This window comes from Biomphalaria glabrata, chromosome 13, assembly GCF_947242115.1.
Source record: "Biomphalaria glabrata chromosome 13, xgBioGlab47.1, whole genome shotgun sequence".
NCBI classification, from domain to species: Eukaryota; Metazoa; Mollusca; class Gastropoda; family Planorbidae; genus Biomphalaria; species Biomphalaria glabrata.
In genome coordinates, this window is record NC_074723.1 from 20,950,096 (window position 1) to 20,971,704 (window position 21,609).

The following is a 21,609-nucleotide window of genomic DNA, read 5'->3' on the forward strand; positions in this document are numbered from 1 at the left end:
TCATCGTTGCTCGATTTTCAAGGCTTCAAGTGAAATGCGAACTCGATTGTCCCACCCCTCCACCAGGTTCACTAGCTAATCTGGTTCGATGAGACAATTGATTATGTACATCTTTAGAAGTGATTAAGGTTTGGAACTCTCTTCCCATTGAGCTCAAATAGACAACATACTTTACTAAAGAAGAACATTACAACTTACCTGTTCAAAACGTAGTTAGATTAGACTGCCATTTGTTAGACTTTCGTTTCTTTTGTTATGTCTTATGTTATGGTAGCTCTTCCAGCCTACAATATTGTTTTTACACTTGAAAAAAGATGACTAGTATAAGCTATCCCGAGATTACCAAAGCATAATTTTTCGCCCCAGAACCGGACATAACTAAATGAGACAACACATTTTCAGGAAGCTGCTAAAAAATTAGGACGAATGAGATTGGCCGATTTACTGATCTGAACCCTCCGACATGTAAACTGAGAACGAAGAAGAAGAAGACATCGACATTTTGACAAATAGATCTAAATGTATCTAGTTCTAAGTTCAGACGCTTCTTATCAATAGACTAATGTCCACTCAGCGGCGTAGCTAGGAATTTGCCATCATTTGGGGGCCCGGGAGCTTGACCTCTTTGGGGACCCCTTTCATTTTGCGTAATATTTAATGTAAAAAACACTAATTTGGGGCCACCCTTAAGGGGGGGGGGGGGGCCAGTGGGATTTTCAAATTCTCCCCCCTCCTCCCCCCCCCCCCCCACAATAGCCACTGTGTCCACTATACTATATACTTGGGTTTCATGGACCGCAGGGCTCTCAGAGGGACATATGACTCTAATATCTCCTCGTAACATAATATTTTATTTTTATTTGTCTGGACAACTTCGTCGGGCGATGACCAGATATAAATATTGTTCATGTTTTGTTTGTGTGTGCAATAATGTTCACTTTTTACATTGCAACCGAAAATCCCACCTTCCTATTTTTCCCCTATCCCCACTGACCTCCTGTTTGTTTGACCCGGGACGGAAATGTGCCTGGTTGACTCTCCCACCCCTTACGCTCTAGTTAAAAGTGACTTTCCACCTTAACGAAACGAGTGGAGCTCAGGTTGGGCGGGAGGGGTGGAGAACAAAGGGGGTGGAATTGCCAGAAGGTCGGGGGTGGGTGAGGAGCGTGTGTTGTTTCAAATGACGGGTGCCCATCAGGGGTTAGGGTTTATGTGCGCGTGGAAGGGAGACTGTTTTTAAAGTTAAAAAGAAATTTGTTCAAGAATTTGTAGTTGTTTTTATTTTTTTAAACCCCTTCCCCCGCGTCGTAAAAATCTATTTTTTTAAATGTTCAATTTAAAAAAAAAAAATTGACAAGCTTGTGGTATCGTAGTAAGTTGTCTGAGAAAACGCTAAAAGTTGTCATAGTGGTATTGCTAACCATAAAAACAATTACATTAAACAATGGGGCATCAATACAAAAGAAAACTGAAACATTGGAGGTATGAACAGCACCGTCCTCACTAGAAATGGCCTGCCAGGGCTCGTGAAAGTTCGGTGTCTTGAAGGTGAGTAGATCTCAGAGTTGAGAGACAGACGTAAAACTGAAGTTGATGAACAGTACAACCTCAACAATAAACGTCTCACATTGTTCCAGAAACAGTTTCGTGGACTGTATTCAATGTAGTGTGAACCCAAAGTAAAACTGAGTTCTTCTGTTTTGAATGATAATATTTCAGAATAATCACGTTGCTGGAAATGTATTTATTGATAGGTCTACACATAAACTAATGGTAGGGATCATTTAAAAGTACAAGTTGAGGAAATTTGTAGTACAAGCTGATAAGTTGCGATGACCCCCCTCCCTCCCTCTCTCTCTCTCTCTCACACACACACACACACACATTCACACATTTTCTAAAACATAAATACTTGTATATGATATGAGTATGTCAGAGATTATTCAGCTACATTGTTTGTTGGTGGTAGTTGGCGTTCAGTTTTGGATGAATTGTAGAATGTATGAGTTATCGGGACGTATAACAAGTGGCGCAGCTAGGGATTTTGGGTCGGGGGGGGGGGGGGGCTTGACCTCTTTAGGGGCCCCTGCATTTTAACACTCGACATCATGACGTAATGATGGCGTAATATTTAATGTAAAAACAAATTTTGGACACTCATTTGACCTCCCCCCCCCCCTTTTTTGTTTTCAAGTGGGGCCCGAAGGGATTTCGAAATTTGGACACCCCCCTACCTCCACCTTAGCTACGCCACTGCGTATAACTAGTATAGAGGTATATAAGAGGTATAAAAGGGTTTATAAAATAAATATTAATATGAACCATTACTTAGTACGTCAGCCCTAAATTTTATTATTGGACAAGAGGAACCAAAAACGTCTTGTTGTTTTTTCTTGAATGGAAAGAGAATTTCTTGGGTAATTTTCGGCTAGCCAAATCTAAATTGACCAAAATGTCCAGTGTAGATTGCATGTCAAGTGTTACTGTCCTAGGCTTAGGAGCTGTCACGCGCACGTCGTAGTTGACCAGCCAGTGTCAGTGGCCACCTTGAAAAACAAATATTATGGTCTTGGGCTGTGGATGAAGTACAGGGCTACAAAAAACAAAACATAGACAAATCTGACACCGGGCCATGACTCAAAGAAATAAGTAACACAAGGGGGCCGCCGGTAGGTCTGGGGGTCCAGGTCGCGATCGGGATTTACGTCTGCGCACAGACAACAACTGACAGGTCATTCAAAACACTCGTACACAAATCTTTTGGATTAAGCCACAAAAAAAAAAAACTTTATAGAACGGAGGCAGCCGTTGATGTCTTGAGCAGTGATTGTCCCAGCCCCCCCCCCCTTTTCCTAAACCGTCTTGTAATGATACAGGCAACCAACACAAACAAAAACGTCCTTCAGCGTCCTGTTTATTTTGGTCACGTGTCTGAGCCGATATTGAAACATCTGTTCACAAACAAAATCTGTTATGTGGGTATGTTTTGTTTTGTTTTTTTACTCACAGGATTTCCCTTCATATAAAGTATGACCAGGATGTATTTAGAAGGGAAAAAAAGTTCGATGCCATGAAATCATCTATAAGAAAACTTTGAGGTCTGATGAGCCGAATTATGAAACAATGTCTTACTCTTTCTCTTGTGAGATTTGAACCAGATCACTTTAGTTACGTGGATTTTACGTTGATTTCTAAGCCTCAAGTGATCTTTGTATTAGCTTACTTTTTTTTTTTTTGGGGGGGGGGTGATACAAATAAAAGAGAGAAAGGAGTAGGAGGAGCATTTTAATCGTTGATGATGGACAGAGGACAGAATACAATTATTTTGTTCTTGTTTCCTCAATACCAATTAATACTGGAAAGGTGTCTATTTAAATCTAGACAGTCAGTAAAAGATAAATTAAGCTTATGAGTTTAAGTGTCAATTTAAAACGTGTAATTAATGTTTTTCTTATGAAACAATAGGATTGTCTCTCTAATCCCTCTTTGAATACTGGGTTAATGTAGTCTGATATAATCAGATTTCAATATTGCAGCTTGAAGTCAAATGAATTAGGCGTAGGACCTTGAGCGTGAAGCAATACTAACAGAAGATAATGATCTGCGACATAAATATAAAAAAAAAGCGGGCATTATCATAAAAAAGTAAAAAAAAATGCTTTAATATAGCCAGGAGCAGAAATATATTTATATAATCCCTTATCTTTAGAGTGTGGAGTATTTTGTTTTTTTAGAGGGACTTGACACTATAATCTTTGGATTTGTAAAACTTGTATGAGAAATGTAAAACCGCCACCCACCTTTACATCTCCATACTCACTGGGTGGTATACGGAACGCCTTTGAATCCCAAATTAATAACTTTGGCCTTCACTCACTTCCATGCTCTACCATCGCGTTACTCTTCTAAATATTTATCATCCGATGGAATGAGTTGAGCGTAATTACACTATTCACACGATTGAAATGACTCGTAACCTAATTAGCGTATGTTCAACTCAAAGTTTATCACCTGTCAGCCAAGATACTAAAACTGTTGTCGATATTCACGGGTGGGAAGCACTAGCTCTCGATCGCTCCTCATGGCGTGAAGCTGTGAGTCTCGGAGTCTCAAGATATGAAGCAGGAAGAGTAGCCAGGGTGAAAGAGCGCCGAACCAACAAAAAGCTGAGAGAAGAAGCAGGTCTATCTACAACTGACCTAACCCACCCATGCAACGTATGCAGCCGGCTTTTTAAAGCGAGGATTGGACTTCACAGCCCTCTTCGAGTCCATAGGAAATGAGAAATGTGCTCATCTTCTATCACGAAGGAGGAGCTGTATATATCAAGATGTTGTATGTTTTGCTAATGACAAAGTAACTAACGTGTCAATGTCAACATTTTAATACTTCAGAAATTCAATAGACTGAAGTGTGGAATAGCTATTTTTGAAAGAGAAAATTTATTATTCGGAGGGTATTCTAAAATATTATTTTTAGATTAAAAAAAATGCTTTAAAAATTTAAATAGCTATTCAAGAATTCTCAAGTGAATGACAGACTCTCTATGTGCAAGACTTTGCAGGACATAAGTATTTCTACGAACTCGTGAAGCTAGAGATATTGATATATTCAACAAACTTATACTTCAGCTCGAGACTATTGCTCAACTAACTATCTGCTAGTCAACTGTGACATCATTTAAACAACAACAAAAAAAAATTGTCTTTGAAAGTCTTGGTATGATGGAGCAGTGTATCTACAGTGATATGTATAACATCTTATAACACATGTTCAAAAAACCTGTTGCTAGGAACGTAAGTAGCACTTAAGAAAAAAAAAAATCCGAATCACGAACCCCCCCCCCCCCGGTATACACTAAAAAATAACAAGAAGCCCGCTCCGCCCCCCCCCCCCCCCACACACACCTAAATAAAAAGTAAAACTATAATCACAAATGCTTGGTATAAACACACAGAGGTAACTAGAAACCCCACACACCCCCTTTTCCCAACAATAAATATAAAGATACAAAATGCCCCCAGTATAGACAGTTAGTAGCGCTTAAGAGAACTCAATGGAACTTATAAAGGTATGAGGTAGGTGGGGAGGGGGGGTAAATTATTTTGTTTCTTTCAGTAATTCCGATCTACTAAAGCTGTCATAAAAAAACAACTCGAAATCTTCAAATCTATAACATCTTTAGATTGGTGGGGGCCTCGCACAGGACTCAAAACTATTTTTTTAAAGAGAAGAAATATCGAAACTTGAGCGCAATGATAGTGTTAGAGTTCACTCCCCTGACTAAGTTTAAAAAAAAAAAAAAAAAAATGTGTAATTATATTTTTTCGCTGTTTATTTTATTTTTATTTTTCTATTTCATTTGGGACCACCAAATTCACTTTAGATAGGGCCTCCAATTATCTAAGGCCGGCCTTGTATACACGGGCACGACATGGCCTAAATTGTGCCAAAAACTCAAACTCAAAAATGTTATAAAACTGAACAGACTTAACGCCTATACGGAGAAAAGTGATAGTTGCACGAGCTTTCCTTTAATTAAATTAAGAATCAATTTTAATGGTATGTAAAGATTTTTTTAAAAGGGTAATAAGGATTTTATAAGCGTACATGACATATCATATTAAAGGATAGTATATTATGTTGTACAAGAAGAGTCTTTGTTTTAGGTTTGATTTGATAGCAAAGTTGATATAACTGATCCGGCTATCAAATCGGTATTGTTGGCCTCCTATTGCGACTATGGTTCAACTTGAACACGTTTAGGACTGTGGAGTCCTATTTTGGATAGACACTCCAGTCCACAAATATCGCAGGTTAATGTGGCTTTCGCTTTGGTGGTCAAATCGATATGTATTATAATATACTAATCATGTATAGCCCTGTATAAAAACTTAGGATGATTTAAAAAAAAAAGATGTACTTACATCCATCGGACTCCATCGACTGATAAAAGAGAAATGTAGAAAATAACCAATCCGTACACCATACAAATCCAATGAGACTGCTTCATAGTTGCACTAATCCAACATGAAAATAAACTTTTAGAAAAGAATATACACTTATTTAAACGCTGGTTGAGTAAATGCGATATGCACAAGAGAGCCGACTTGTTACTAACAAAAAGCACAAATCGAAACACTGAAATCAAATCCGTTTAATATGTAAACATGTACCATTCTTCATTTATCAGTAGCTATTAATATTAGTGCTATTGTAACTGAAGACCGAATAAAAAAATATGACTGCACAGTTTGGTCATATTTATTCTTTGCAGCTCACGTCATCTTAGAAATAATTTTTTTTGTGTTACAATTGACTGTGACTTGACTTGGCTGGCGAGTCGAGCATTTCTCTGTAGTCTAAATGTGAAGTCGCACAATGCAAAAATCTGCCCATTATTGGCTACCCCACCCCCAAAAGCACTTTCCCCTTGACTGCTATTGGTCCAGTGCAAGGGAGTGAAATGATTCCGGCCACGCTTCGTTGACTCCGAATCGCCGTCAAATCACGTGGCTCCTGGGAGGGTAATCCATGTGGAAACCGACACAAAGTTATTTCCCCCTTGTTGTCCGTTTATCCTGACTGAGGCGTCGATCGCTTCTCAGAGGCGATTGTTCACCACAGGATAATAAAACTGGCAATATTGTTTTCTTCCGTCACTCTTTTTCTTCCCTCTCTCTCTCTCTCTTTCTTTCTTTCCCAGAAAAGAAAGTTTTATTCAAGGGGGGACAAGCATACAAGGTTTACGACCTGGAAATAAAAAAGAATGAAATATGAGCAAATTGTGAAAATATGAATAACAGAATTTTTTTTTTTGTCTGGTCTAAAGGTTTAAATACAGTGTCTGAGAAGTGGCGAGTCACTCACTGGGGTGTCGAGTACCCAAAAGAAGTAAAACCTTATCTAACAAAAAAAACAAAATGTAAATCCAGATTCAGTTAAGTGTAGATTTCATTTCAGATTTTTATCATTATTCTAAATCAAAATATAGATCCACATACTGAAATGTGTCTTTAGGAGAAATAAAAGTTTAAAAATGTATTAATTGTTTGCCTCAAAGAAGAAATTTACTATAAGGGCGAGCAATTTAAACAAAATGCACACAAATATGCAAATAAACTATTAAAAAAACCAACACCAGCGATTGGACAGTCCCCCTTCAGTCTTAGTTCCATTCTCCCTCGCACAACTTCTATATCCCATTGCACTTTCCTACAGTTCCTACACATTTTCAGTACAGGGTAATAGACTAGGTTTTAAAAACAAGAATTAAAAAAAAAAAACAACTTTAAAAAACAAACAAACAACAAAAGGATATTAAGTGTAGTTATATCAATTCGTTTGGATCAGTCGTGCAATTAGGCTAAATCTGTGAAAGTTCTAGACTAACAATAATAAATCTGTGCGATTAGAAATATTTTTACCAATTCTTTTTGTTAAGCGCAATATCATGCTTTACTTTTTCTCAATGCGCTATAATCATATCACTTGTCTGGACCAGTTGGAAAGTGGTGGGGGGGGGGGGAGAAAGAACGGGATATCGTTTTTTAAATGCATTTATAATATTTTTTTAAAAAGTTGAATGACCTGAAGCCTCTTCAGCATCCGATGCACTATCCACTGTGCAAGTGAAGTGCTTATGAAAATAGAAGGTTTTGTAGTTATCCATGTAGCTTCAAACTTTAAAGCGGCGGCCTACACATTATAAAGGGGGTTTATTCAACTAATGCCACCTTTTCAGTCAAGTACAATTTCTTTCCCTTGTTAGAGATACCAAACAAAATAATTAATTACCAATAGGTAATTAACTAATTGGTTAGTTTTTTTTTTTTATTCATTCTTATGTTGTCAGGTAAAAGAAATAATTTCCGCGAAGTTGATATACGCTTTGTAATCACAACACAACATCAAAAATATGACCAATTTTCGACACAAATAATAAAATGAGTATATGTTAGCGCAGCATAAATAATTAAAAGCTTGTCCAAGGTTTCAATTTCCCTTCGCCAATGCTTTCCTGTCGGCCTACAAAGTTCAGATATCAAAAACAATTTAAAAAAAAAAGTCGGCAATTGATAAAAGAAGAGTACTAGAAATGAATCCCCAGGTTTTGATTGCGATTGGTCCTAGGCTCACCACGTGACCATGATAAACGAACAATTCACTGACGAGCACGACATTTTCTTTTTACTTTGTTTTACAAGTTTCAGATGTTACTTCAGACAAGAAGATTGTAACGTCCTTGACAAAACTTCCCTCAGGACGACGGAAGAAGCTCGAAACTTGGACCATGGTGATGATAGTCCAAAGCGCATGCCACACCACCTGACACTGACAGTCATTCTGTTATCTGTAATACAGTTCCTCTGTTCACGAAATGTTTATTGATGTTTATTGTAAGCGCAAATTAAGTTCGGAGATTTCTGGATATGTCTCGATTACGGGCCAATTAATCACCACTACATTCAATCTTGTCCCACTATCTCCTTTCCCGCTCACCAACTGACCTCAGACCCCACCCCTCCATTTTAACAATCTCCTTTCCCGCTCACTAACTGACCTCAGACCCCACCCCTCCATTTTAACAATCTCCTTTCCCGCTCACTAACTGACCTCAGACCCCACCCCTCCATTTTAACAATCTCCTTTCCCGCTCACTAACTGACCTCAGACCCCACCCCTCCATTTTAACAATCTTCTTTCTCGCTCACTAACTGACCTCAGACCCCACCCCTCCATTTTAACAATCTTCTTTCCCGCTCACTAACTGACCTCAGACCCCACCCCTCCATTTTAACAATCTTCTTTCCCGCTCACTAACTGACCTCAGACCCCACCCCTCCATTTTAACAATCTTCTTTCCCGCTCACTAACTGACCTCAGACCCAACCCTGCAGTCCAACAATCTTCTTCCCCGCTCACTAACTGACCTCAGACCCCACCCCTCCATTTTAACAATCTCCTTTCCCGCTCACTAACTGACCTCAGACCCCACCCCTCCATTTTAACAATCTTCTTTCTCGCTCACTAACTGACCTCAGACCCCACCCCTCCATTTTAACAATCTTCTTTCCCGCTCACTAACTGACCTCAGACCCCACCCCTCCATTTTAACAATCTTCTTTCCCGCTCACTAACTGACCTCAGACCCAACCCTGCAGTCCAACAATCTTCTTCCCCGCTCACTAACTGACCTCAGACCCAACCCTACAGTCCAACAATCTTCTTCCCCGCTCACTTACTTACCTCAGACCCAACCCTGCATTCCAACAATCTTCTTCCCCGCTCACTTATTGACCTCAGACCCAACCCTACAGTCCGACAATCTTCTTCCCCGCTCACTAACTGACCTCAGACCCAACCCTGCATTCCAACAATCTTCTTCCCCGCTCACTTACTGACCTCAGAGCCAACCCTGCATTCCAACAATCTTCTTCCCGCTCACTGTCTGACCTCAGACCCAACCCTACAGTCCAACAATCTTCTTCCCCGCTCACTTTCTGACCTCAGACCCAACCCTACAGTCCAACAATCTTCTTTCCCGCTTACTAACTGACCTCAGACCCGACTCTGCAGTCCAACAATCTTTTTCCCCGCTCACTTACTGACCTCAGACCCAACCCTACAGTCCAACAATCTTCTTTCCCGCTTACTAACTGACCTCAGACCCGACTCTGCAGTCCAACAATCTTTTTCCCCTCTCACTTACTGACCTCAGACATTACAGTCGCAGCCATTTGACCCAACCCTACAGTCCAACAATCTTCTTCCCCGCTCACTTTCTGACCTCAGACCCAACCCTACAGTCCAACAATCTTCTTTCCCGCTTACTAACTGACCTCAGACCCGACTCTGCAGTCCAACAATCTTTTTCCCCGCTCACTTACTGACCTCAGACCCAACCCTACAGTCCAACAATCTTCTTTCCCGCTTACTAACTGACCTCAGACCCGACTCTGCAGTCCAACAATCTTTTTCCCCGCTCACTTACTGACCTCAGACATTACAGTCGCAGCCATTTGTCCCACCCGAACACCCGCAAATGTTAGCCAACCTGTGTAGTAATGCACTCATTTTTTTGTGTGGTAACCTACCAGAGATCAAGTCCGCTTCCAGTTGAGTTTAGTAGGCTGGAGTGTTTGGAAAAGATAAACGACCCATATTTTTTAAAAATCAGTTTTGCTTTTGGGTATTTCCGGTGGTAAAAATAAACTAAAAACGGTTGATGTATTTGGGTGAAAGTGAAAAGACTAAAAGAGTCAAAACATCGGAATGATCTAGCAGTCTCAACATCTTAGCTTATGGAATGCCTTAGAGGACTTTTGGTAGACTCTTAGCTGATAGATCTAGCAGTCTCAACATCTTAGCTTATGGAATGCCTTAGAGTTCTTTTGGTAGACTCTTAGCTGATAGATTTCCAAGCAGAACAAACAATTGATTGGGGGGGGGGGGGGGAGTACATTACAATGCATCATTTTTAAAAAAGGAATTTTCTGGATGTTTCTCCTATGTGTGTGTATCTGTGTTTTATTTCATCAGATGCGGAGTTTGGCGTCTTATTTTATACCTTTCGAAACTCGAAATACAGGTGAAACAGTAAATAGTACTAAATCGTGAATCTGCAACTACGAAATTTGAGTTTTAGTTCTGACAGCCAGTAACAGTAAAATATTAGAGTTATATTTAGTTACTCAACAGAAAGCATGTGATGAGTGTGAGGGGTGTTTCTTTCAAGTGAGGGTTAGGGTTAGGTTTATATGTGTTTATATGTGTGTGTGTTTGGTTGGGGGGGGGGGGCATTTTTTGTTCAAAGCGCTTGTGTAAGTAAATATGTGTTTCTGTGTGTATATGGTAAAAACTAATGCCTCGGCTAACGAATAGTCTGTTAAGAGACAGGTTACAAAGGTCAGTGCTACACGCATCACAACAGATGCGATGACATGTCTCTTTGTCTCCAGCCATCCTTGGAGTCCTCTCCCCTAGTAGGACGTCCGTGCATTCGTTGATATTATCTTCCCCTCTTTTCTTTGGCCATTTTTGGACATTGTCAAATATTAATGATGTATTTGTGGGAGATATGGCTACCAATGATCTTCCAAAATCGTGCGCCTTTGTTTATACAAAACTGAGTGTGCCTATTGCATTTCTATTTCTCCTTGTTCTTTACATTGTATAGAGCTATACATAAATAGTAGCTGCATACAATACGAAACATCTCATCTCAATGGATGTTAGGCTAGTAATGTAGTACGTGTCTCACTATACGTTTATTGTTTCACTGCAACATTCGCCATTTAGTCATTTTAGTTCTCATCACGTGGGGGTCGTGTGGCCGAGTGGCAAAGCGCTTGGGTTCCGAAACGAGGGGTTTCCATCTAAAACCTCGATGAAGACTAGGATATTACTCTGACGGATACCTGACATTATTAGGAGAAAGTAAAGTGAGTTGGCCGTTGTATCGGCCACATGACATCTTCGTTAACCGTCACTGAAACAGATGAGCTTTATATTATCTGCCCTGGAGATGGCAAGGGACTTAACTTTATTTTAATCATCATGAAGAGTTCTCTTAAGAATCCCAAATAGGTCTGTGTTGTCTTTTTTTTTTTTCTTTTTAGAACCATTGGGCTAAGAGCAGTGACAGTAGGTGGACATGTCCGGTGAAAAACACCTGGCAGACGTGACGTCACTGATCGCTACCGTAACATGCCACTTGGATCCTTCCAATGTAGATCTCTTTCCCCTCCCCCCCCCCTCTTTTTTAAATTAGGAGGATCAGAAAAAGCACACCTCTGTTCAGACAGCTAGATCTAGCTAATTTCATGAACTGTTAAGCATTTAACCCACTCCCCCCCCCCCAAACAAACAACTCTATTGCCGCCCCTCCCCGCAATCCTCTCACGCGTCAGCAAGTCAACGCGTGTGATGACTCAATTCTCGATGGGAACGTCATCAAGTCATTGCCATTTCTCGCATGGTGGAAAAAGTCCTTTCATAGAAAAAGTCGAAAGCGAACTACAATCGAGAAATTGAGACCTGGCTCGGCGTCAAGGCTTGTCGGGAGGAGGGGAGGGGAAATCACTCCTAATTTACAATGAGCATGCTTCCAATAAAAGGAATTATCGGCTAGACTATCTCCTCTCGTTGTCTCATGTCTTTTGACCAGTCTTATTGGCTGTATTGTTAGCGATGGTCAGAAAGTGAATTAGGTCTCCCAGGATACATCTTCTACCTCGCCACGTCTTCACTGAAGTAATAGTTCCCTACCACAGAGATTGACGAGGTTCTATCTGTTACTTCTTTTCAATGAAGTCACAGTCCGTGGATATTAGCACATAATTTTCATCTCATGCCGAGGGGGGCAAAGATATTGTAGCGAGGGTTCCACTCCCTGCTATGTGCTAATTTACTTTACAATAGAATTTCTTGTCTTTATACCTATTATGTCTTTAGACAAGGAGATTCACTTGAGGTATTATAAAATAAAACCAAAAATTTTGTGTGTGTGTTTCAAGTATGTGATTGGAATAAAACAAGAAGAATGAGGCCACAAAGAAGAACATTTTATAAAGGAAAAGAAATACACTATCGAAATACTGGAAATAAACTTGGCTTGTAAAAGTGTTGCTACAGACAAGCTTTCAGATAAATACAACACAGAACTAGCAGTTCTTTTATCTGATAAAGTTATCATCTCATGTATTACCCGAATGGTAAAATTGTATTCATGATAAACACCCGATTTAACCCGTCTTCTAATTCCCAAAATACTCTAATGCTTCTTAATCTTAAATTAACTCAACAAAAGACATCTGTCATATGGAGCGACATGAAAAAATTAAATTTAAAAAATGCAGACAGATCGGTGAAATCAGGAGCAGCAGACAGCACCATCACTCTACCCGGAACACTATCACTCTACCCGAAAACACTATCACTATATCCGGAACAGTATCACTCTACCCGAGACACGACAAGTTCTCGAAAGGAAACCGTTTGTGATTTCAAAATTAAGCATTCATGCCTTTTTTTATATATATAAAAATACACCACTTTTAAAACTGAACATAAAAGGCAGGTTATATCATGAAAGGGAAATAATACACATTTTCTCCAGACATTTGTAGATGTGTATATGTCATGTCAGAATACTGTTACATAAATATTTGTGCATTCTTTAGTTTGTGTGTTTTCTGGTGTGTCGGCTAATAATAGTTGACAGAAAAGGTTATTTTTGTCGCATGCTTTAAAACTACATTCGGATTGAAGGTGGGATTGCGGACATGGGTAGCTTGGAGTTCAAAGCTTTTCATATTCCTGCTGAAAATGTCGAAACTTTTCTGTTTACTTGCATTGCGACCTAAAGACGTACCCGTGGGGGCGCCTGAGTTTTGTGTTATCACATTATTTTTTCTTGTTATTGGATTAACGTGATGGATCACAATTTTCCCATTTTTATGGTTCATATGTACTATGTACACAGTCAAGAGCAGTACGAAAGCAACAAAGAAAATTGATACTAATACTCATCAAACTTTTGATGTTGCTGAATATACATAAAAAAAAAAAAGGATCAGGTCCATTATATTTCTCACCCAGGCCTTTTATATTGCAAACATGTCCGTTAGTTAGTGAAGGAAATAATTGAAGAAGAAGGATATTTACAATAGAAGGCAACTCTCTCTTCATAGTAACACCGCCTTCGACGTTAGGTTCAGATCTAATAATTGTACTACAAGATTTGTCTCTAGTCTACAGACGCCCTTTTCTCCATCAAGTCTTTAAACCTGTATTTTCTTCTTTTTTTTTCTATCAGGTCTTTTAAGCTGTATAATCTTCTTTTCTCTATCAGGTCTTTTAAGCTGTATTTTCTTCTTTTCTCTATCAGGTCTTTTAAGCTGTATTTTCTTCTTTTCTCTATCAGGTCTTTTAAGCTGTATTTTCTTCTTTTTTTTTTCTATCAGGTCTTTTAAGCTGTATAATCTTCTTTTCTCTATCAGGTCTTTTAAGCTGTATTTTCTTCTTTTCTCTATCAGGTCTTTTAAGCTGTATTTTCTTCTTTTCTCTATCAGGTCTTTTAAGCTGTATTTTCTTCTTTTCTTTATCAGGTCTTTTAAGCTGTATTTTCTTATTTTCTCTATCAGGTCTTTTGAGCTGTATTTTCTTCTTTTCTCTATCAGGTCTTTAGACCTGTATTTTCTTCGCTCCCCATCTTTTTTTTTTCTCCTAAACTAATCATCACCATACACACACACCTAAACATCAAGAAAATAGGTCTACTCTCACTCACATTCCTATAATGCCTGAACAACAACAGACCCCCCCCCCCCCTCAGTCAATTCTCCAAGAAATCTAATTGAATTAAGTCCCCTCTCCTTCTCATCCCCCCCTTTTCCTTTTATTTTTACTTTTTTTCCCCTCTTTATGACTGAGGATGATGGGAAGACTTTAAAGTTTACGTGGAGGGTGTCGCTTTGTACAACGTGCTCTTTAGAACACTCTTCAAGTGACTCTCTCTTTCTTTCTGACTCTCTCTCTCTCTTGCTAACTCTCTTTCTCTCTCTGTCTCTCCCTCTCTGTCTCTCTCCCTCTGTCTTTCTCTCTTTCTCTCTCTGTCTCTCCCTCTCTCTCTGTCTCTCTCCCTCTGTCTCTCTCTCCCTCTGTCTCTTTCTTTCTGACTCTCTTTCTCTCTCTGTCTCTCTTTCCCTCTGTCTCTCTCTCCCTCTGTCTCTCTCCCTCTGTCTCTCTCTTTCTGACTCTCTTTCTCTCTTTCCCTCTGTCTCTCTCTTTGTCTCTCTCTCTGCCTCTCTATCTGTCTCTCTCTTTCAGACTCTCCCTCTCTCTCTGTCTATCTCTCCCTCTGTCTCTCTCTCCCTTTGTCTCTCTTTCTCTCTCTGTCTCTCTCCCTCAGTCTCTCTCTCCCTCAGTCTCTCTCTCGCTCAGTCTCTCTCTCCCTCTGTCTCTCTCTCCCTCTGTCTCTTTCTTTCTGACTCTCTTTCTCTCTCTGTCTCTCTCTCCCTCAGTCTCTCTTTCCCTTAGTCTCTCTTTCCCTCTGTCTCTCTCTCCCTCTGTCTCTCTCTTTCTGACTCTCTTTCTCTCTCTCCCTCTGTCTCTCTCTGTCTCTCTCTTTGTCTCTCTCTCTGCCTCTCTATCTGTCTCTCTCTTTGTCTCTCTTTCAGACTCTCCCTCTCTCTCTGTCTATCTCTCCCTCTGTCTCTCTCCTTCAGTCTCTCTCTCCCTCAGTCTCTCTCTGTCTCTCTCCCTCTGTCTCTCTCTTTTGGACTCTCTTTCTCTCTCTCCCTCAGTCTCTCTCTCCCTCAGTCTCTCTCTTTGTCTCTCTCTTTGTCTCTCTCTTTGTCTCTCTCTCTCTGCCTCTCTATCTGTCTCTCTCTCTCTGTCTCTCTCTCTATGTCTCTCTCTCTGTCTCTCTCTCTCCCTCAGTCTCTCATTTGTGTCTCTCTCTGTCTCTTTCTTTCTGTCTATCTCTCTCTCTGTCTTTATCTCTTTCTCTGTCTCTCTCTCTGTCTCTCTCTCTCTGTCTCTCTCTCTCTGTCTTCCATTCTCCATGTAACTTTAACTTGAACCACAGTTTAAAATGTAAAATATTCAGACTAAAAAAATAGTTATTTAGTTAGATAGCTAGATAGATAGATAGATTGATAGATAGGTATGATTTATAGCTTTATAGCTTTATAGCTTTATAGATAGATAGATAGATAGAAAGAAAGAAAGAAAGAAAGAAAGATAGATAGATAGATAGATAGATAGATAGATAGATAGATAGATAGATAGATAGATAGATAGATAGATAGATAGATAGATTGATAGATAGATAGGTAGATAGATTACAAAGAGAAAAACAAAGAGAGAGAGAGAACAAAAGAAAGTTACAAAAAGAGAGACTAAAGAAAGAAGAAATGGGATAAATAACTAGAAAAGAAAGAATTCCATACAAAACGTAAATATCTGAAAGTAGAGAGAAAGTGAAAGAAAAGAATGAAAAGGGGGGAAGAGAGAGAGAGAGAGAATGAAAAAGTTAGGCTCTCTCAAAATGGTCACATAAAAAAGCACTGTGTGTGTGGTCTATTACTACGTGTCACCAAGGTTTGAATAATTAGCTTTCCTTAATGAAATACTCTGCTACGTTATGGTTCAAAGGTCACTGTTGTTAGGTCATTGTTTACCGGGTAATCTGTACGGAGTGACACCAGCGCCCGACAGACATCATATCATGGAAAGGTTTTTTTTTTTTTAAAATCGAAACTATGAAAACATTCTTTAAAAATAAAAAATAATACTGTAAGATTTATTTCCCTTTTCTACATCAAACACAAAAAATATCCTTTATTTAATAATTAATAAATGGATTTTTTTTTATTCATTCATGTTTTGTTAGGGCCAATTAATAATTGTGCAAAGCTTCATCTTGACCAGAGTATGGGAAGTAACGGAACGTGTACATTTATGCTGATATATTACCGTCTGCGCAGACTCGCGGATACAGCCTATTTCAATTTGGTTCTAGAAAAGGTTTAAATGTATAAACACACAACAGGCACACTCAGTTTTGTATAAACAAAGGCGCACGATTTTAGAATATCATTTTATAGCCATATCGCCCACAAATACAAAATTAATATTTTATATTGTCCAAAAATGACCTATATATGTTGAAAAAAAAGGGACAAAACAGTCAACTGACCTCAGATCCCACCCCTCCAGTCCCACTAACTTTATTGTGTTGATACGTGTACAATTAAAAAACATTGCATCATTAATTAAAAAAAACCTAAAGGTTTGCTTTTAGAATACCAAAAGTAGCCGTTGTAGTTATTTATTCTGAGCACGCTACATGGGAATTAAAAAAATCAAACTTCCATCAGGACTTTTAGTTTTTTTAAATCTAATTGAGACGGCCGGACAGCGCCGATAGGCCAATGAAACGGCGGATGCCCTCGTTCAGGACTTGTCCACCCTCTATGTATATTTCAACAAGCTAGTATTGTAATGGACCTCATTCACCAATCGTAAACAAACAACATTTAGCCACGTGATTCTATATATCTTCTATACAAATTATGTTATCCATAGTGGCTGTCACGTGATACGTATTTTTCATTGTTTTATCAATATTATGACGTGGCTAAATGTGTTTATTTACGATTGGTGAATGAGGTCCATTGTAATAAGTACATGAGAAATGATTGAGCTATCGGTAATCGGGATGTAATAATTTACATCCGCTTGGATCTTTCCCAGACAGACGTTTGTTCAGACAGGCAGATGGAGATGGAGACAAGCTACCTTAAGCCTAGAGTTTCAAGAGTCAGAGACTCAAACTTTTAGGACATCTACGAAGAAGAAGAACAAAAATGCACGAACAGAAAATAATAGCTCAGTGTAGAACGGGACATTGCCCGGTAATTGCGTACTTAACCCAGGTTGTAGCCAAATTTTTATGACGCGCGGAGCCAAAACTGCAGGGGAGTCAGAGGAACAGTGCTGCATGTTTTGTAGGTGTCTCATTTGACCTGTAGGTGTCTCACTTGACCTGTAGGAGTCTCACTTGACCTGTAGGAGTCTCACTTGACCTGTAGGAGTCTAACTTGACATGTAGGAGTCTCACTTGACCTGTAGGAGTCTCACTTGAGCTGTAGGAGTCTTACTTGACCTGTAAGAGTCTCACTTGACCTGTAGGAGTCTCACTTGAGCTGTAGGAGTCTCACTTGACCTGTAGGAGTCTCACTTGACCTGTAGGAGTCTCACTTGACCTGTAGGAGTCTCACTTGACCTGTAGGAGTCTCACTTGACCTGTATGTATTCCTACAAAGGTAGAAGCTATAAGGCAGCACGACTAACAGTAAAGTTGCTGGTCAGGGCACTACACAAGTAGCCTTCCTGTCCTGCTAACACTCGGTGTTGATTTCAGGTCTTTAGGGCTGGTCAATAAATGACGATTACTCATTCTAGCATTTCAAGGTTCCTGATACCAATTAACCCTCCACCAAAATTTGGTTAAGCCCATTTTAAAGTATCTTTCTAAATCCTCCATTTATTTTTCATCCAAACTCAAAAGGGTCCACTCCCGGGTCATCTGTTTGGTAAGCAAAGCAGGTATATAGCCAATCTGTAATACTTTCTGCACCGATATCCAAAGCTCTGAAGTACAAACTATCACGAGCCACAATGTTATCTCCACCACGTACAAAAGACTTGTGAGACAAAAGTGTTGCCGATGTAATGGCTTTGTTTAGCCGGCGGATGTTGTTATTATATTTATAACATTGTTAATATAAAACTTCCTTGAACTGGTTTTGATGAAGATATGTTTCAGCCGGAGCCTGGCGTTTCTAATTGTCCGATACACAAATTGTCGTGAACGAATTTGTCGTCGAACAAGTTTCCCGTCAGCAATTACTTGTTATCCCGTTATCAGCGAGGGGGGGGGGGGAGGAGTAAAAAAAAACAAAGCAAAGTCCACCTTTCAGACCTTGTGATCTATGGGAAATGATGTAAAGGTCATCTGTTTCTGTGCCCCACTGTTAACGAGGGTGTCATGTGGCCAGCACAACGACCAACCGCCGCCTTTACTTTCCTAAACTTATGTCAGGTACCCATTAACGTTGAGTCGACTCAGAGGTGCCCTAAATATCCCGTAAATGAGAATCCCAATTTTCATCAGGATTCGAACCCTTGACCCCCGTTCGGAAGCCAAGCACTTTATCAATCAACCACCGCGCCTCCTGTGGGAAGTAAGCGGTAACAACAATGGTATAAAGGGTATTCATTCAGAGTTGAACATCATTACATCCTAGCACAAACATACCGCATCACGGCGGGGATGGCGGGCGGCGGGCAGAGTTCGAGCCCCGCACCATCGAGACGACAGTCCAGAGAGCAAACAACACGGCCAGGCAGCCATCCTGTTGTTGTTCCGAGCGCTCCAGTTGAACCAGCTATGCTGGATATCGGTAACCGGATATCTTCTAAAACAAATTGTTGGCAAGAAACAACAACAGACACATGACTTACTCCCCCCCCCCCCACCTCCCTAAATCTTTTTTTTGTCCATACACACTTGAACATCTCAGCTGTCATTGAGGTTTTGTTCCGTGCTGATAGAGAAGCGAGGTGAACTTTTCACGCTCATACTCGATTGAGACTCGTCTAGCGTTCAGTGCGGATGGACACATCCACAAGTTACTGACTGGTTTATCTATACAAGTTATCCTGAAACTGGGAGCCACAATGCAGAAGCGAAGTGAGCATAACATGCACCCGGGGCAAGTAGCCCCCCCCCCCCCCCTCCATGAAGATCATATAGAAATATAGGCTTATAAATTGCGTGTATTGAAAAAATAATAAGAATATAATCCAAATAACATTAGAATGTATTACCCGTAAGTAAAATATCTACAACAATTTAGCTTCTACAAAATCCTATCTTATCTTATCTTATAAAATACAGACGTTAGTATAAACTGTTTCTGAATAGGCCTACGTGATGTTTCTGAATAGGCCTACTTTAAAACAATTTTTTAACAATTCATTCATGAATCGGTAGCAAATATGTATTGCAAGTAATATCATGTTAATATTAACCTGCATAGAGTAAAGGATATTACAAAATCTTCCTCTTCATTGATGAATGGAAATGTATGTAAAACCTTAAAAGTTGTTAGACCTAAAAATATTAAAAAAACAAAACAATTATCGTTATTTAAATTAGTCATTTCTATCAATTCATGTTTTAAATGTCAGGAACAAATCCTACCTATGACCCACTATTTCAAACTAAGTTTGTCAATCTTCTTGGATCCACACTGAAAATCCAACCAATAAGTGGCATTAAACGAATACAATGAGGACTTTGTTTGACTCGACTTATGTTATTCACATCGAGAATAAATGTCGAAAGTCTTTAGCTATGTAGATGCTGCTTTTACTACAGAATGTTTTCATCAACGAATCGTTTTTCTATCCTCAATTATAGACAAAAGTCATTTTCGATCACACTGGCCATGTCTTCGATTCAGAAGATTAATAATGAGTGCAGTGTTTCACGTGACTATGCAAACCCAAGTTGCGACCTGCATATTCTTCCATAACTGATGCAGATAAAGCCGTTGTCCACCAGGGGTCTTTTTTTTTTAGTTTCTTTTCGTCTTCTGCGCCTGTCTTCTACAAGGACTTTCTTCCGAGCCTGTCTTCTACAAGGATTTTCTCTGGGCCTGTCTTCTACAAGGACTTTCTTCTGGGCCTGTCTTCTACAAGGACTTTCTTCTGGGCCTGTCTTCTACAAGGATTTTCTTCTGGGCCTGTCTTCTACAAGGACTTTCTTCTGGGCCTCAAGCGTCTCGAGGCTTTCGTGAGAACTGTCTCTTTCAACGACCATTTACTGCCAACTTCTTTCCTCTATGCCAGTGAGGGCAAAATGGCGCCTGGGTTGATCTTTATAGCACTATTTGGGGGGGGGGGGGAGGTTTACCTCTGTTACTCCTAAAGAGTGGTTTCGGTCTGCACAAGCTACATTCCACTATAAAAATACACCACTACGACTGTCCAAAGCATATTGACACGGCTTAATATAGTACCTCTTTGAACTTTAACTTTATCTGACATGCGTTTTTCTTAGTTTGACAAAAAAAAGTGCGTTTTTTAGACGCCAGTAACAAACATTTCTGAAGCTAGGAACCCAGGACCTCTCAGTGGATTAAGAACATCTATGCAGCGACTTTTATAATATCTCCAAAAGGTTTTTTTTTTTTTTTTGTACAAAGCTTCTATCAACTCAATCTCTCTGTCTGTCTTTGTACACGTTATTTTCCCCAAACCCAATCTCGGATCAAACGGAAATTTCGCACAATTATTTCTTTTACCTGACAACGCAAGAATCAATAAAAAAAATTAACTAATTAGTTAATTAATTATTGGTGATTAATTATTTTGTTAGCTCGAACAAGGGAGGTATAAGCTGATATCTTTTATAGGTCGTCGTCTGAGTCTTAGTGAACACAACATGAAATATAGGACGAGACTATAGAATCAATAGATAACTCTACAATCTTCCATGCTTATAGGCTCTCCACTAATAGAGTGTTTACCGTGTTGGCATGAGAAGGCTTAAGAAGGCTTTAGCCCACGAGTTCGAATTCAAGACATTCATCTTTTATATATATATATATATATAAATACATTTAAAAAGCGATCACCAAGATACCCTCTTCTTTCTCTCTCTCCCCCCCCCCCCACACTCCTTTCCCAACTGGCCCAGACAAATGATAGGATCATAGCTTATTGGGAAAGTTTAAAAGCATAAGATAGCGCTAATAAAAAACAATTGGTAAAAAATATTTAAAATCGCACAGATTTATTATTGTTAGTCTAGATCTATTACAAATTTAATTACATGACTGATCCAAACTAATTGATACACTTAATATAAGCCTTGCGGTAAAAAGTTTTTTTTTATTATTTTGCTTGTTTGCTTGTTTTCTCTCTGTGTCTCTCTTTCTCTCTCTCTCTTAGAATCTTCAATGCAGACTATCCGATAACAAAAACACATACACATCATTTGATGTTTACTTCATTTTTACTCCCAAAATA

General features: G+C 39.4%; 1 protein-coding gene across 1 annotated transcript in view; it reads right to left on the reverse strand.

Annotated features, from left to right (window-relative positions):
- LOC106069441 (protein Wnt-4-like) overlaps window positions 1-21,609 on the reverse strand; it is a 100,372-nt gene that overhangs the window by 77,910 nt on the left and 853 nt on the right. Inside the window, exon 2 of the mRNA XM_056008754.1 lies at window positions 5,928-6,753. Within this exon, the coding sequence (XP_055864729.1) occupies window positions 5,928-6,013 (86 nt within the window). The 5' untranslated portion in view covers window positions 6,014-6,753. The remainder of the gene's footprint in view (window positions 1-5,927; window positions 6,754-21,609) is intronic.